The 14204-nt window shown below is 34.8% G+C and overlaps 1 protein-coding gene across 7 annotated transcripts in view; it reads left to right on the top strand.

Annotated features, from left to right (window-relative positions):
• The first annotated feature begins 3938 nt into the window (after positions 1-3938).
• Positions 3939-14204, top strand: part of LOC128217069 (membrane-associated guanylate kinase, WW and PDZ domain-containing protein 3-like) — a 99814-nt gene continuing 89548 nt past the window's right edge. For all 7 annotated transcript variants that reach the window (XM_052923924.1, XM_052923918.1, XM_052923919.1 and 4 more), the window contains exon 1: positions 3939-4593. In XM_052923924.1, the coding sequence (XP_052779884.1) occupies positions 4206-4593 (388 nt within the window). In that variant the 5' untranslated portion in view covers positions 3939-4205. The remainder of the gene's footprint in view (positions 4594-14204) is intronic.

Genomic DNA, 14204 nt, shown 5'->3' with positions numbered 1-14204 from the left:
GTATGCATGATGATATATACTCTAACTATCGCCAGCACCAGTATGCATGATGATATATACTCTAACTATCGCCAGCACCAGTATACACGATGATGTACACCAACTATCGCCAGCACCAGTATCCACGATGATGTACACCAACTATCGCCAGCACCAGTATACACGATGATGTACACCAACTATCGCCAGCACCAGTATTCACGATAATATACTCCAACACTCGCTATCACGATGTGATGCACTATGCAATATGTTTTGCGATAAATGCATTTTATCAAAAATGTGAACACGTTTGAGATAAGTCATGTGGATATATATATTTATATATACATACATTTCGATAAGTTTATATTTGTGGTTGAATTAGAGAAATAAACGAATATATCTGTAACTCCTATGCTAAAGCAGTCCAACCAACTTGAAGTTGTAATATGGTTTTGGAAATGTATCATTTTTAGGTGTTTATTATTATTATTATTATTATTATTATTATTATTATTATTATTATTATTATTATTATTATTATGTTTGTTTTTATTTTAATTTTTTATTTGTTTTAATTAACTTCATGATTTTGTAATACGGGCCCTGTTGTACTTCTAACATTCCTCTCAATACAGTACAGTTTATTTATTCAGACCATTGTATCTTGCTAATTGTAAAGTTAACAATCATGTAATTTTAATTTTTATTATCATAAATGATAACTTTTGTTAATAAATAACATTAAATTTGTTTTAGTTACTTTGAATTTCTTTTTTCGTATATGCTTCTGTTTTTATGATCATACCCCTTATAAACTGGAATTGTATAGATTTCCCTTATTCACCCAAAGCTTTAGTCAAACTTAACCCATAATTAGAACATTAAACCTAAAGTGTTTAATTGTAAGTATTGCAGCACCTGTTATTTATGACCCAAAGGCAAAGGATGGCACATAGTTATCAGATCGTCTGACCGTCCATCCGTCTGTCCGCAAAGTATTCGATCAAAATATGAAAAACACCGGCTCAGGGATATTAAACTTTCTATGTATGTAGGACATGGCCATGATATGGACTCTGTTGATTTTGAGGTCAGTGGGTCAAATGTCAAGGTCACGTTCAGTTGAAAATCGGTTTAGAACGCTTTGACTCAGGGACCTCAATCTTGGTAATATGATTGGTCATAAACCGCAGATGAGCCATATTATTTTGAGGTAAGTGGCTCAAAGGCAAATCGGTTTCCGATCAATATCTGAAGAATGCTATGACCCATGAACCTCAAACTTTGCAGACAGGTTGGCCTTGACCAGCAGATAAACCCAATAGCCTTTGAGGTCAGTGGGTCAAATTACAAGGTCATTGTGACCGTAAGCTGAAAATTCGCAGTTTCCTAACAACATTTGAACAACGCTTGGGTCTAGAGGTCCCTCAAACATGAGCAGTACTTACCCTAACTATTTGTACGTCAATTGGTCAAAGGTCAAGGTCGTGGTGATTTTGAGCTGAAAATCCGAGTTCGTACAATAACTGCTTGTATCCAGGTACATGTACCGCAAACTGTGTATGCTTCCTTTTATGCATGTTTCAAAAAACATTCGCGACGTCTTTGATACTTTGTATCAAAAATAGTCCTGTTAAAACCTTTTAGATCGATATGTTCTTTGTTGCTGTGAATTGTGTCATTAGGTCATGAAATTAAAAAAAAAAGTTTCTTGACTGCCGTTTATACTGAATTGTTGTCCTTCATTTGGTCAATATTAAGACATCATTTTCACATTTAGTACCTATAACAGCCTGTTCACAGCAACAGGAAGGTACCGATTGTATTTTTTTTTTATTATCGCACATTCCGTGCACGTCATGGTTTTAAGAGGCATGTATTTTAAAAATGCATTTTTTCTCTTTGAAAAGTAAAACATCCGATCATTTATTTATGTCCATGTATACGACTACTCGAATGAAGAAATGCAGGCGATTGTTCAGTTTCTGGGAATTAAATAAAAAACAACAACGTGTTGATATTTGTGACATAATTACAGATTTGAGATTATTGAAGTTACGACTAAAATCGGCCCCAAATTCTCGAAACTTCTTAAGCTTAACAGGCTTAAGTCGCTTAATTTCAATTAGCCAAAATACATACTGAAAATGGATTTTGATAAATGAAAAATGGTTTATTCTGATAGTCATACAAATTATTCCTACATAATTTCTAAAAATTCTTGAAGAAGTAAATATAACACCTTTTATAAAACAACAAAAATAGTGAGATTAGCTTAATCCTGTTATAAGGGACTTAAGAAGTTTCGAGAAATTGGGGCCTAAATTGCTTAAATCCGTTTTTGCGTAACTGGGCTTCAATCAAAGTATCGTAAGGGCATTAATTGCATACATTTAGCTAGTAAATTTACGGGTGTATCTCAAACGGAACGCCTTAAATTGACGATCGGAACGCCTTAAATTGACGATCTCAAAACTTGCCGGAGATGGCCGAGTTGTTACGAGTGAGGTGTGTCTGAGCACCGTCTTATAAGCAGCGTAACGTTTTTAATTTACAACGATTGAGAAACAAGTTATAACAACATTATCATGATTAATCACTCTCATTGCCACGATGTTACGCGAGAGTGTGGTATTGTGTTGTTGGGAAAACTTGAGTACCTGGGGAAAACACACTTGTCCAGCTTGGTGACCATAAACCAAACGCACGTGCGCCCAAGCAGGGAATCGAACCAGGGTCGCCTATGTGAGAAACGTCGGAGTGCGCTGACCACTGCACTAACCGGACAACCTGGATCTTATGTATCATATTGAAACGAGTCCATGTGAATCATTTGTGCAGTAGCATAGGACGGCCTGAATTAACAGAACTTAAAATAACAATTCTTAATTAGTAACTAATTCTCATTCACCAGAGTACGTGATGATGCTATGATTAAAATTTATCATCACAGTATCAAACCTAGCTCTGATAAATGAGAATGAATTAGAAGTTATGTATTGATTGCTATCATGGTGAAACTATACAAGTAATAAAATTTACGCATTTAAAATAGTTTCATTTTTATAAAAACATATACGAAATAATCAACAAAATATGACATCTATGGTCAGACCCAACAGTTGTCCAAGTGAATATGACTTCGGGCAGCTGTGGACCAGGGGAGCAAGACAAAGCAACCCTCGGACAAAATCTCCCATGTCATTTTTTACTATGTAGACAAAACCTAGCTCCCATTCCATTTCTGACTAGTTCTGGGATCCTACCTCTGCCTAGGTGGACAAAACATCCCAGATCATTTTTGACATGCTGGACAAAACATCCCAGATCAATTTTTGGCATGATGGTGGTCAAAACATCCCATCCTGTATATAACATCCAATAAATATTTGTCAGTATGGACACATATTTATCACCACAACAAAAGTGTTTTTACACAAAATATTAAATTAATTCTGAAAATGAGTGTTGCCTAACCTTTTATGGATCTTGGGTGTCAAAATGAACTAAGATGTGTTATCCAGCCTGTTAAAATGATGCAGAAGCAGGTTTTGACCATGGGCTGTTTTGTCCTACATTGGTAGACCACCAACACAACCATTGAACCCCACGGGAACGTGTATGTGGCCTATCTACGTCCCACCCATAGTCGAGTTTGATTAAGTGCAACCAAACTTGTATGATGTTTATTAGTTCCATGTGCCCAGGTGCCACCCCAAATCAAAAGAATGGATACGCCAATGTAATTCAACATTTAAGCTGTAAAGAGTAATACACTTTATATTCCAGTAGGAGTGAGACAGTATGGATTGACATAAATATGGAATTTAACTTTGAGTTCTGCAAATATAACGACAATTTTGAATGTTAATTGAATTTTGCGACAATGGACAGGTGCCCTAAGATTGCTTTACGGTTTAATGTCAGTGCGCATGCGTAGTAATGGAGTTTTCAGTAACAATTTTTGAAATAGGGCGGAAGAGTTTGCAAAGTTTACCAAACTTGAATTAAAAAAGCCCCAAATCGTGTGTGCAACCCTATCATAAAATAAACTTAAGTATCCCCTTGACCAATTTCGCAAAATGTTGATGCATTGTTGGCTATGCAAAACGTAAACAACGAAACCTATTGCATGGGTCACAAAGTTTTGACAGGTTTCAAGTTAATCATGGTTAGTGTTTACTCAGCTTAACTTACTATGTGACTATGTGATATTTAACATGCTGAAAAATAAGCACACCCCGCCTGTCCCTGCAGCGAAACCGCGCAGGGATCAGAGTGTGGGTCGGGAACGAGAACAAGAGAAAGAGCCTCAAATCGACCCAAACCATTGGAGTTACCGTGTTAACGAAACTCTTGTGTCTGCCTTGCCCGATGAAAGTTTACATGTGACCCTATTGGGTGGTGCAGATAATGGATATTTTATTTACCTTGATGAAATTGATCATGATAAAATTACATATCACAGTGGCAAGTTGGAACCAGGGAACATCATTCTTGAAGTGCAAGGGCAACGGATCGCGGGATACACTCTCCGAGATGCTATGATATGGCTGAAACAAGTCAGTCAGAATGGGGCTCCTGTGATGATAAAATCTGTCAAACCAGGTATTATGCTTCAATAAATTATTTCTTATACATGATGATTACATCAGTATCTGGAAGAAATATTGATTTATAAGTAAAGAATAAAATAAAATATAATACTTCACTAGGGCTCTGCTTCAATAGTCCTTAAAAATATCTGCTATTAGAAACTTTTGAAAATTTATGTTCTTGGCAAATGGGTAATAAATATCTAGTGTTCAAAAAGTACCCTTTTAAAACTCACATTATTTGGGTTAAGCAATTCACGAACTGTCCTTAATGGGCTTGATTGCTCTTTCACATGTACATTACAGACTAGATAAGTAAAACAACTGGTGTTGGATGAAGTAGTAAAATTGTCAAGCTTATACATTACTAATGAATTTTACAACTTGATGTGATGCAAAATGCTCTAACACGTCGATTTTCCAACTGTCATTTCTCATGTTATTATTGCTTCATCAGCATGTTTTCCCTGTCATTATTACTTCATTGACTGTCAAATTATAATATTCATATTCAGAGCAACTGGAAATTGAGTTTTGCTTCTTCATAATTATAATGACTTGTAATTATACAAAGTGATAGTGAGTTTGAATGTTACTTTATAACATACCGGAAATTATGAAGATGGTCATGGATAAAAATATAACAATGCGTGGTTTGTGAATTGTTTTTTTATTTTTTTATTCAAACATGTTCTACATTCTTTGCAATGGGATGTAAACAATTTTTCATTGTTTTTGTTTTCAAAAGAGGAATACACCATCTGTTATCATATGCCAAACAGCTGCATAAAGGCAATAGTATCTTGGACCAACAACAAATCCTACTCCCAGATAGTATATAGGTGGTGTTGAAAAAAAAAAAAATAGAACTGCAGTTTAGATTTCTAAGGAACAGGGTGCTTTAAAAGGTGAAAAGGGCACATTGTTTTTGGTTTAAGTTTGTAGTAGATTGGAGATATGATTTAATCATAAAATAGGTCTTTAAACATAAACATACAAACTATATTATTACCTAGACTACACAAGGTTAAAAGGTGCACATGTGCTGGTCTCCAAGAAAGAAGAGGGGTGCTACCAGTGATGTTTGGATGATCGATTATACTCAAAAATTGATTGGGTGGGCCAAAAATTGGAAACAATCGATTTTATTTGGTCATAATCGATCGTCAATTCAATTGGTGGGTTGTTTTTCTTCTTTCCTCTCATTATTAGCATACGGGTAATTTCGCCAATTTTTTCCTTTGAGTTTGTTTATTCATTCGGAAGTAATCAGTTGTTATCACTAACAATATGGCCAAATATGTTTTCGCATGTCAAAACCGTCTTTAGATGAAAGGCAGTAAATTGCACCAAAACCAAATTGCTGTAGAAAGGTGCTTTACCGTGTTCTTTTAGGTAACACCTTTCTGCCCTCATGGAGACCAACATCAGGGCAGCCATCATTTACCTTCGTAGAATTAAATGCTCCAAGACTGACCATTTTTTCCTTTGTTTTAATTACTTGTAATATGATTATAACAAAATACAAACTTAACTTATTTGGAAGTTAAAACCTTATATTGACTTCAAATTAACACAATTTCTTAGACCTTACATTTCTGTAAAAATCTTATCACTCCAGTCCAATAAATGTGCCCTGTTTTTCGTTAGGACAAAAATAAATAAATGTTTGTTTAGGGCAACCTTTCCAAAATTTCTAGGTAGGGTAGGTAGGGATTTTTTTTTTTTCAAAATCTGATGTAAGTTCAGAGTGTTTTCTTGCACATATGGCAGTCTTTCCTACATTACTGTCATTGCCTGACTTTGTTTTATCATATAAACAATAATTCTGAATAAAATCTGCATTTATCGGCCCTTCGTAACTCTTTTCGCTAACGAATATTCTTTTTGCTCAGAAACGGAAAAAAATAGTTAGGGACGGCGCATTTTTATAGGTAGGGTCGGGTTACCCGAAACAGACATATTTTTATTTTAGGCCTTAGCTCCCTTTAAAATCTAGCTGAAACCAAAATTAAATTAAATAACAGATTCATGAACTGTTCTTTATTCTGAATCAAGACCTGAAACACGAAACATGGATTATTTTAATTATTGGCTACAAAGTATCCTTACAAAATTAGTATGAATAACTTATAAGGTTGTGTGGACCCTAGAGGATTGGTTATTGTTCGGAAGTATAGATGCAATCAAACATCACAATTGTTATTCATAATGTCAATAAATGTGATTATTCACCAATATTAACTGCATGGGTTAAAGCTGCACTCTCACATATATACCGTTTTTACAACTTTTTTTATTCTTTTGTCTTGGAATGAGTAAATATTTGCGAACCAGTGGTAAAAAACTGCTGACAAAGGATCAGATCGCAGATTTTCATATTTCTGTTCGAAAATGAATGTTTTATGGATTAAACTGTTTCTAACAGTGTAAGAGAAATGCATAAAACATAAATTTTAGAACTTAAATGTAATAATCTGCGATCTGATTTTTTGTCAGACTGGTTTACATGCATTTTCGCAAAAATTGGCTCGTTCCAAGACAAAAAAAAAGTTGTCAAAATGTTCAATCTGTGAGAATGCAGCTTTATAGTAATTAGCGAGCAAAATTGTTTGTCTTTTTAAATTATACTGACTCATATGATGTCATAAATGCAAAACACATCAAAGGTCACCAAATTATTTTAACAAAATAAACAACACCATTTCCTTCTTTTTTACTGTTTAAAAAATGTAAATTTTATTGAATTTTAAAAAATGATTTTGTTTGGTTTTTGCATATACATGTAGTGAATTGTTCAAATGTAGGAATAACTAACAAGAGTGCAGCTTTAAATGCCAAACAGTCCTGGCCTATATTTTACACCTTTTGTCTTTCTGGACTTGATTTTATTTTAATTTCTATAAATATGTCAATTTCTATGACCAACTTGACTTCAATTTAAATGCATACTCATGTCAAGCTTAATTGAGTTGTATTTTAGATAGACTTGTTTAAATTCATCAAAGGTCACCATGGCCAGTTAATTTAAATAGAAAATTCAAACCGTGCTGACAAAAAATGATTTCAAAAAAGAAAAGAAATGTCTGCTTAGGCCTAAAAAATTTTTTATTATTTCTTGTTTCATGGACTTCTCAAATAATCACAACCCTATTGTATGCCAGCTTACATTTTTTTTACCATGTTTTTTTCTCCGCCTTTTTAGATAAAATGATGTAAAAGATGTCTTACTCAAAATGTTACAATACAATTTTGAAACATTTTAGTGCAAAAATTGATATTAAGACTTGAGTTTACTTAAATATTTCATTTTTATCCCTACTAACCTGCGTACTCTATGGATTCATAATTGTGCTAGTGGTGTTTGGTGGCATGCCCCCTCGGAAAATTTTGAAAACCATGGTGCATTCTGGGCATTTTGAGGTGCTTTATTCAGTATTGGAAAATGGACAGTTAAGGATGATGTAGTCAAGTATGCATACTGCAACTTTGACTGATATCTTTTGATTTTTTTGTCAGAATGATGTTGATTCAGCCACATACTTGCATATAGGCAGCTACGCGCCTGACAGTGGATTGGAAAACTTACATTAATTGTTGGGGCCTAAGTGAAACCTAAATGACTTCTTAATGAAACAGAATGACCTCCCCTGAATGTATGCAAGAGATATTTTGTTAATAAGGTCATTGCCAACCCTTCATTGGGGAATATTTCAATGCGTAAGCAGCTGTCAGTCACTGTCATTTAGTGTTGACAGGGTTGAAGGTCAAATATTTGGAATACCCTAGAGCTGAAAAGTCGGCTTTCTTGAGCAGTGCAGTCTCCCCCTTATGACCATGTGAAGTTCAACTCTTACCTGTTCAAATGTGTTATTTAATTGAATGTTCTCTTGAAAAGGCTGAAATCAAATCAGCTTTCAGATTTGTCTGGCTGATAGAGTTAATGAATGTGATTGCCTAAATTGGAAGTATTAGTTAAACTTTTGTTTTATTGGCTTTTGACATAATATAAACATGATAAAAATCTTCTTTTGTATTTGCCAGTTGATGCATTTTAAATACTACGGTAGTTGGCATGTTGCACAGTATTAAAGCTGGGTGCAGAGTTGCTTTGTAATGTAGTTAACTACAGGGCTTCCATTAAACCTGCACTCTCACAGATTGAACATTTTGACAACTTTTTTATTTTTTGTCTTGGAACGAGCCATATTTTGTAAAAACGCATGGAAACCAGTCATATAAGACTGCTGACAAAAAATCAGATCGCAGATTGTTTTATTTTAGTTCAAATTTGATGTTTTGTGCATTTTTTTTAAACCATTAGAAACGGTTTAAGCCATAAAACATTGATTTTCGAACAGAAATATGAAAATTTGCAATCTGATCTTTTGTCAGCAATCTTTTATCATTGGTTTGCAGATATATACGCAAAAATTATGTCTCCCCCTCTCTGGGGGAGACATATTGTTTTTGCCCTGTCCGGTAGTCCGTCAGTCCGTCCGTACGTCACACTTCGTTTCCGATCGATAACTGGAAAACCGCATGACCTATAGGATCACCAAACTTGGTAGGGAGGTTGGTCGTGAGGTGTAGAGGATCCCTATTGTTTTTGGGGTCACTAGGTCAAAGGTCAAGGTCGCGGCGACCCCCAATATAAAAAACATTTCTGCTCAAAATCTTGAGAACGGTTTGACCTAGGTTCACCAAACTTGGTAGGGAGGTTGGTCATGAGGTGTAGAAGATCCCTATTGTTTTTGGGGTCACTAGGTCAAAGGTCAAGGTCGCGGCGACCCCCAATGTAAAAAACATTTCCGCTCAATATCTTGAGAATGGTTTGACCTAGGTTCACCAAACTTGGTAGGGAGGTTGATCATGAGGTTTAGAAAACTCCTATATTTTGGGGGGTCACAAGGTCAAAGGTCAACGTCGCTGTGACCTCTAATGTAAAAAAATATTTCCGTGCAATATCAGGAGAATGCTTTGATCTAGGTTCACCAAACTTTGAAGTGAGGTTGGTCATGATGTCTAGATGATCCCAATTGTTTTGGGGGTAACAAGGTCAATAGTCAAGGTCGTGGTGACCTTCCATGTAAAAATCATTTGCCTGTAATATCTTTATGTCTCCCCCATTCATGGGGAGACATATTGTTTTTGCCCTGTCCGTCAGTCAGTCCATCAGTCTGTCAGTCAGTCAGTCAGTACGTCACACTTCGTTTCCGCCCAATAACTATAGAACTCTTAGACCCAGGAACTTCATACTTGGTATGCTAGTTGGTCATGACTAGTAGATGACCCCTATTGAATTTGGGGTCACTAGGTCAAAGATCAGGGTCAACGTGACCTTGAGGTGAAGAAACGGTTTCCACTCAATAACTAAAGATCCTTTGGGTCCAGGAACTTCATACTTGGTATGCTAGTTGTTCATGACTATTAGATGACTCCTATTGATTTTGAGATCAAAAGGTCAAAGGTCAAGGTTACCTTCAGGTAAAAAATGTTATGTTGGCAGTGACCTTAAGCTTAAAAATGGTTTCTGCTCAATAACTAAAGAAAGCTTGTACCCAGGAACTTCATAGTTGTTCATGACTAGTAGATGACTCCTATTGATTTTGAGATCAGTAGGTCAATGGTCAAGGTCACCGTGACCTTGAGGTGAAGAAACTGTTTCCGCTCAATAACTAGAGAACGCTTGCAACCAGGAATTTCATACTTGGTATGCTAGTTGATCATGACTAGAAGATGACCCATATTGATTTTGAGATCACTAGGTCAAAGGTCAAGGTTGCCATGACCTTGAAGTGAAGAAAAAGTTTCTGCTCAATAACTAAAGATCCTTTGGTTTCAGGAACTTCATACTTGGTAAGCTAGTTGTTCATGACTAGAAGATGACCCCTATTGATTTTCAGATCAAAAGGTCAAAGGTCAAGGTTACCTTCAGGTAAAAAATGATACGTTGGCGGTGACCTTAAGCTTAAAAATGGTTTCTGCTCAATAACTTAAGAATGCTTGTACCCAGGAACTTCATTCTTGGTACGCTAGTCGGTCATGACTAGTAGATGACCCCTATTGATTTTGAGATCAGTAGGTCAAAGGTCAAGGTTGCCATGACCTTGAGTTGAAGAAATGGTTACCGCTCAGTAACTAAAGAACACTTGCACCCAAGAACTTAATACTTGGTATGCAAGTTGGTTATGTAGATGATCCCTATTGATGTTGTGATCAGTAGGTAAAAGGTCATGGTCACGATGACTGTGAGCTGAAAAATGGTTTCCGATCAATAATTGAATAACGCTTGCGCCCAGGAACTTCATACAATGCAAACTTCGTTTACATTTTCCATGATTAATCAACAACACTTTCTTCTCTTCACTATTTAATATAATCGAATAAACCAAACTTCACTGTTGGTTTGTCTCCAGTCCAAAGTTACAAATTTCATGTCCATCATTTATTTTTTCTCAGCTACGACCACACAATAGGGGAGACAAGCGCTTTTTCAAAAAAGCAATCTCTAGTTTCCTCTTTCCAAGACAAAAATTAAAAAAGTTGTCAAAACGTTAATTCTGTGAGAGTGCAGCTTTAAATTGAGAATATGAACTTCTTTGCCATCAATTGTGGAAGTTTTCTCTGAAATTTGGAACTTTAAAGGGACTTAACACCAGATGGTCCCAAAATCGACACATACAGTATTTCCACAAAACCCCCTATAAATGTCGATATGAGCTATTTTCCATTTAAAACTTACATGGTTTGTCCATGTAAATCCTGGTTAATTAAAAATTTCGTTGGTATTTGTATCTGTACTCATTACATGATCTTCTCTTGCTAAATATATGCACTATAAACAGGGAAACCATTATGCGCTATTTTTAAACGGGTTAAACTCAGCTGAGACAATGACAAAATATACTTTGAATCAATTGTAAAATTGTCTGCCTCATACTAGCTGGTATTGACAATTATATGCTTGTTCTGTGGAAATAATGTATTTTCTGATTTTTGGACCATCTGGTGTCCAGTCCCTTTAAACCATATAACTTGTCATCAGAATACAAACCAGGTGCTCCTCATATATAGATACGCTGCATTGGTGGTAAACTTCACCTTTAACAGTAATGATGTAAATTTCCTAAAGAATATGTCATTGAAAAGTAAAATGCTCTTTTATGAACAATAATCCGTTTCGAATGAGCCATTTAAGTCACTTGTAGTGGAAGGAAAGATTACATGCAATCGTAAACATGTCATAAATTGATAGTGATTTGATTTATTGACTCCCGATATTGAAACAACTGTTCTCCAGGACTATGAGAATACAAATGCACATTTGTAGATATCTCTCTTAGTTTGTGATGATAATCTTTATGAGCTTGCATTTATCTTTCTGAAGTTTTGCTGAACAATTTTCTTGCTGGATGCATGTTTCTTGCTGGATGCATGTATATTGTGATATATATATTGATAAATGTTTGTCTGTGTTATGGTTTAATATTTTGATACATTCGGGATTTCTTTTGATCTTTAAAAATGCACTCTTGCTCCGAAATAAGATCGACCAGAATTAATACAATTGTTTTTATACCAAAAAGGACAAATAAATGTTGAAAACAATTGTTCTTATGAAGGATACCGAGTTTAATTTGAAAGAAAGGTGCAGAAAACTTGGTATTTCTAACTTATGAGATGATAATAGATCGCAATAAATCTTTTAGCACTCACCAATCATTTAACATTTTTGCTTTTTGAAAGCTATTAAAAACACGGTTACAATCTTGTTATAAATCGGTAGTTAAAAATATTTTCCATAAATGCATTATCTAAAAGTAAGTACTTAAGTAAAGGTTTATCACTCAAAATTTATACATGTTTGTTATACATGTGTAAGTATTGATTTAGAATAAGAGTGTCACCTTAAAAATGGAGAGAGAGAAAAAGAAGATTTAATTTTGGTTCAATTAAAATAATGTAACGATTTATATGTATAAAACATATTATTATTTTATATTTCTATCTTTAATCTTAAAATATTCAATTGTATTAGGTAAAAATCGTCAGAGCAGAAGAAACTTTTGAACTAAAATACACTGTTTTGCATCAAATAAAAATGCTGAAAATCCCTTTTCAATAGATTCTAACAAAACCTGTTTCTTAACTTCAAGAGCAAGTTTTGCTTCTTCTCTCTTGGCGTTGATCTATGTGCTTTGTTCACAGTTTACAGTACGCTGCTGGAATGATTACATTAACACATGTATAAGACATACACAATCATGATGCAGACATACTTTATGCATCGATTAATATCATTTAAACATTGATCAAGAATAATTTTTTTTTCAATTTTTACCCTTTCGTTGTCCATCAATAACTTTAGAACAGCTTGGTTTAGAGTCTACCGATTTGGTATGCACAAAGGTCATGGTCAGAAGATGACCCTCAACGCTTTTTGGGTGAAAAGGTCTTGGTAATGGTGACCTTTAACAAAATATTTAAAGGGGCTTTCATTTCCCATCAGTTACCTTTGTACAACTTGGGTGTAGAATCTTTGACTTGGTACACAAAGGTCATGGTCAGTAGATGACCCTCGATGCTTTTTGGGTAAAAAGGATCAAGGTAATGGTTACTTTTACCAGAAGAAATATAGCAGTTTTCTTTTCCCATCAATTACCTGTGTACAACTTGGTGCCGAGTCTTCGAACTTGGTATGTGCAAAAGTCATGGTCAGTAGATGACCCCTATTGGTTTTTTGGTGAATACAATGTAGGTCATAGGGATGGGCACTTATGCTCCAATTCTAAAACCTTTGAATGACTGGGTGTCATGCATTCAGACTAAGTATACACCAGGGCTTTTTTCTGCCCATTTTGGGAAAAAGACCCTAGACATTTTTGGAAATTTTGCATCGTGAGAATGCCGAAATTGGGAAAATTTACAGTTAAAAGAAAAAGCTGTCTAGTCTCCCGGAATTAGGAAATGATTTTTATGTTAGTTTATTTCCCTTTAAAAGATCCAAAATGGCTTGGGTGTAAATATCTATTGCAATAAATCAATCATGACAGATAATATTTCATACAGATATCTGAATGTGATGAAAATCAAGTTTCCGAGTTCAATTATCAAAAAAACTTTACATCACATAATTTATTAGGATGTTGAAAATGAACCAGTACATGTAAAAAGACTTTTTTAGAAAAAAAATATATGTTTTTGATTGGAATTTTTTTCACAAGATTGGGAAAAATATCTTATATTTTGCTTTGGGAATGGGTCTGATAGTCGAACCTGTGGGTACAATAGAAAAAGCCCTGACAGGTCATGGTTAGTAGATGAACCTAATGATTTTTTGGTCAATTTGTCAAAGGTCAAGGTCATGGTGACCTTTAGTAGTAATATGACAGACCTGTGCTTTTCTTCACAATCTATAACTTAAGATTTTCACATTTAAAATTGATTTTATTTTGCCTGACAGTGATATTTTCTGTTGCAATATAATGCCTTCTGAGGGCTGTTTCCCCTTGCAATTTTTTTTTTAGTGTTCATAATCTCCCTAAAAATTCATGATATTTTTTCAATAATTAAATACAGATTCTGTGAATGAATAAAAGAGCAATGTATTTAAAAAAAAAA

Source organism: Mya arenaria, chromosome 14, assembly GCF_026914265.1.
Source record: "Mya arenaria isolate MELC-2E11 chromosome 14, ASM2691426v1".
NCBI classification, from domain to species: Eukaryota; Metazoa; Mollusca; class Bivalvia; order Myida; family Myidae; genus Mya; species Mya arenaria.
Note: the sequence above shows the minus strand (reverse complement) of the source record. Positions and strands in the feature narration are given on the sequence as shown.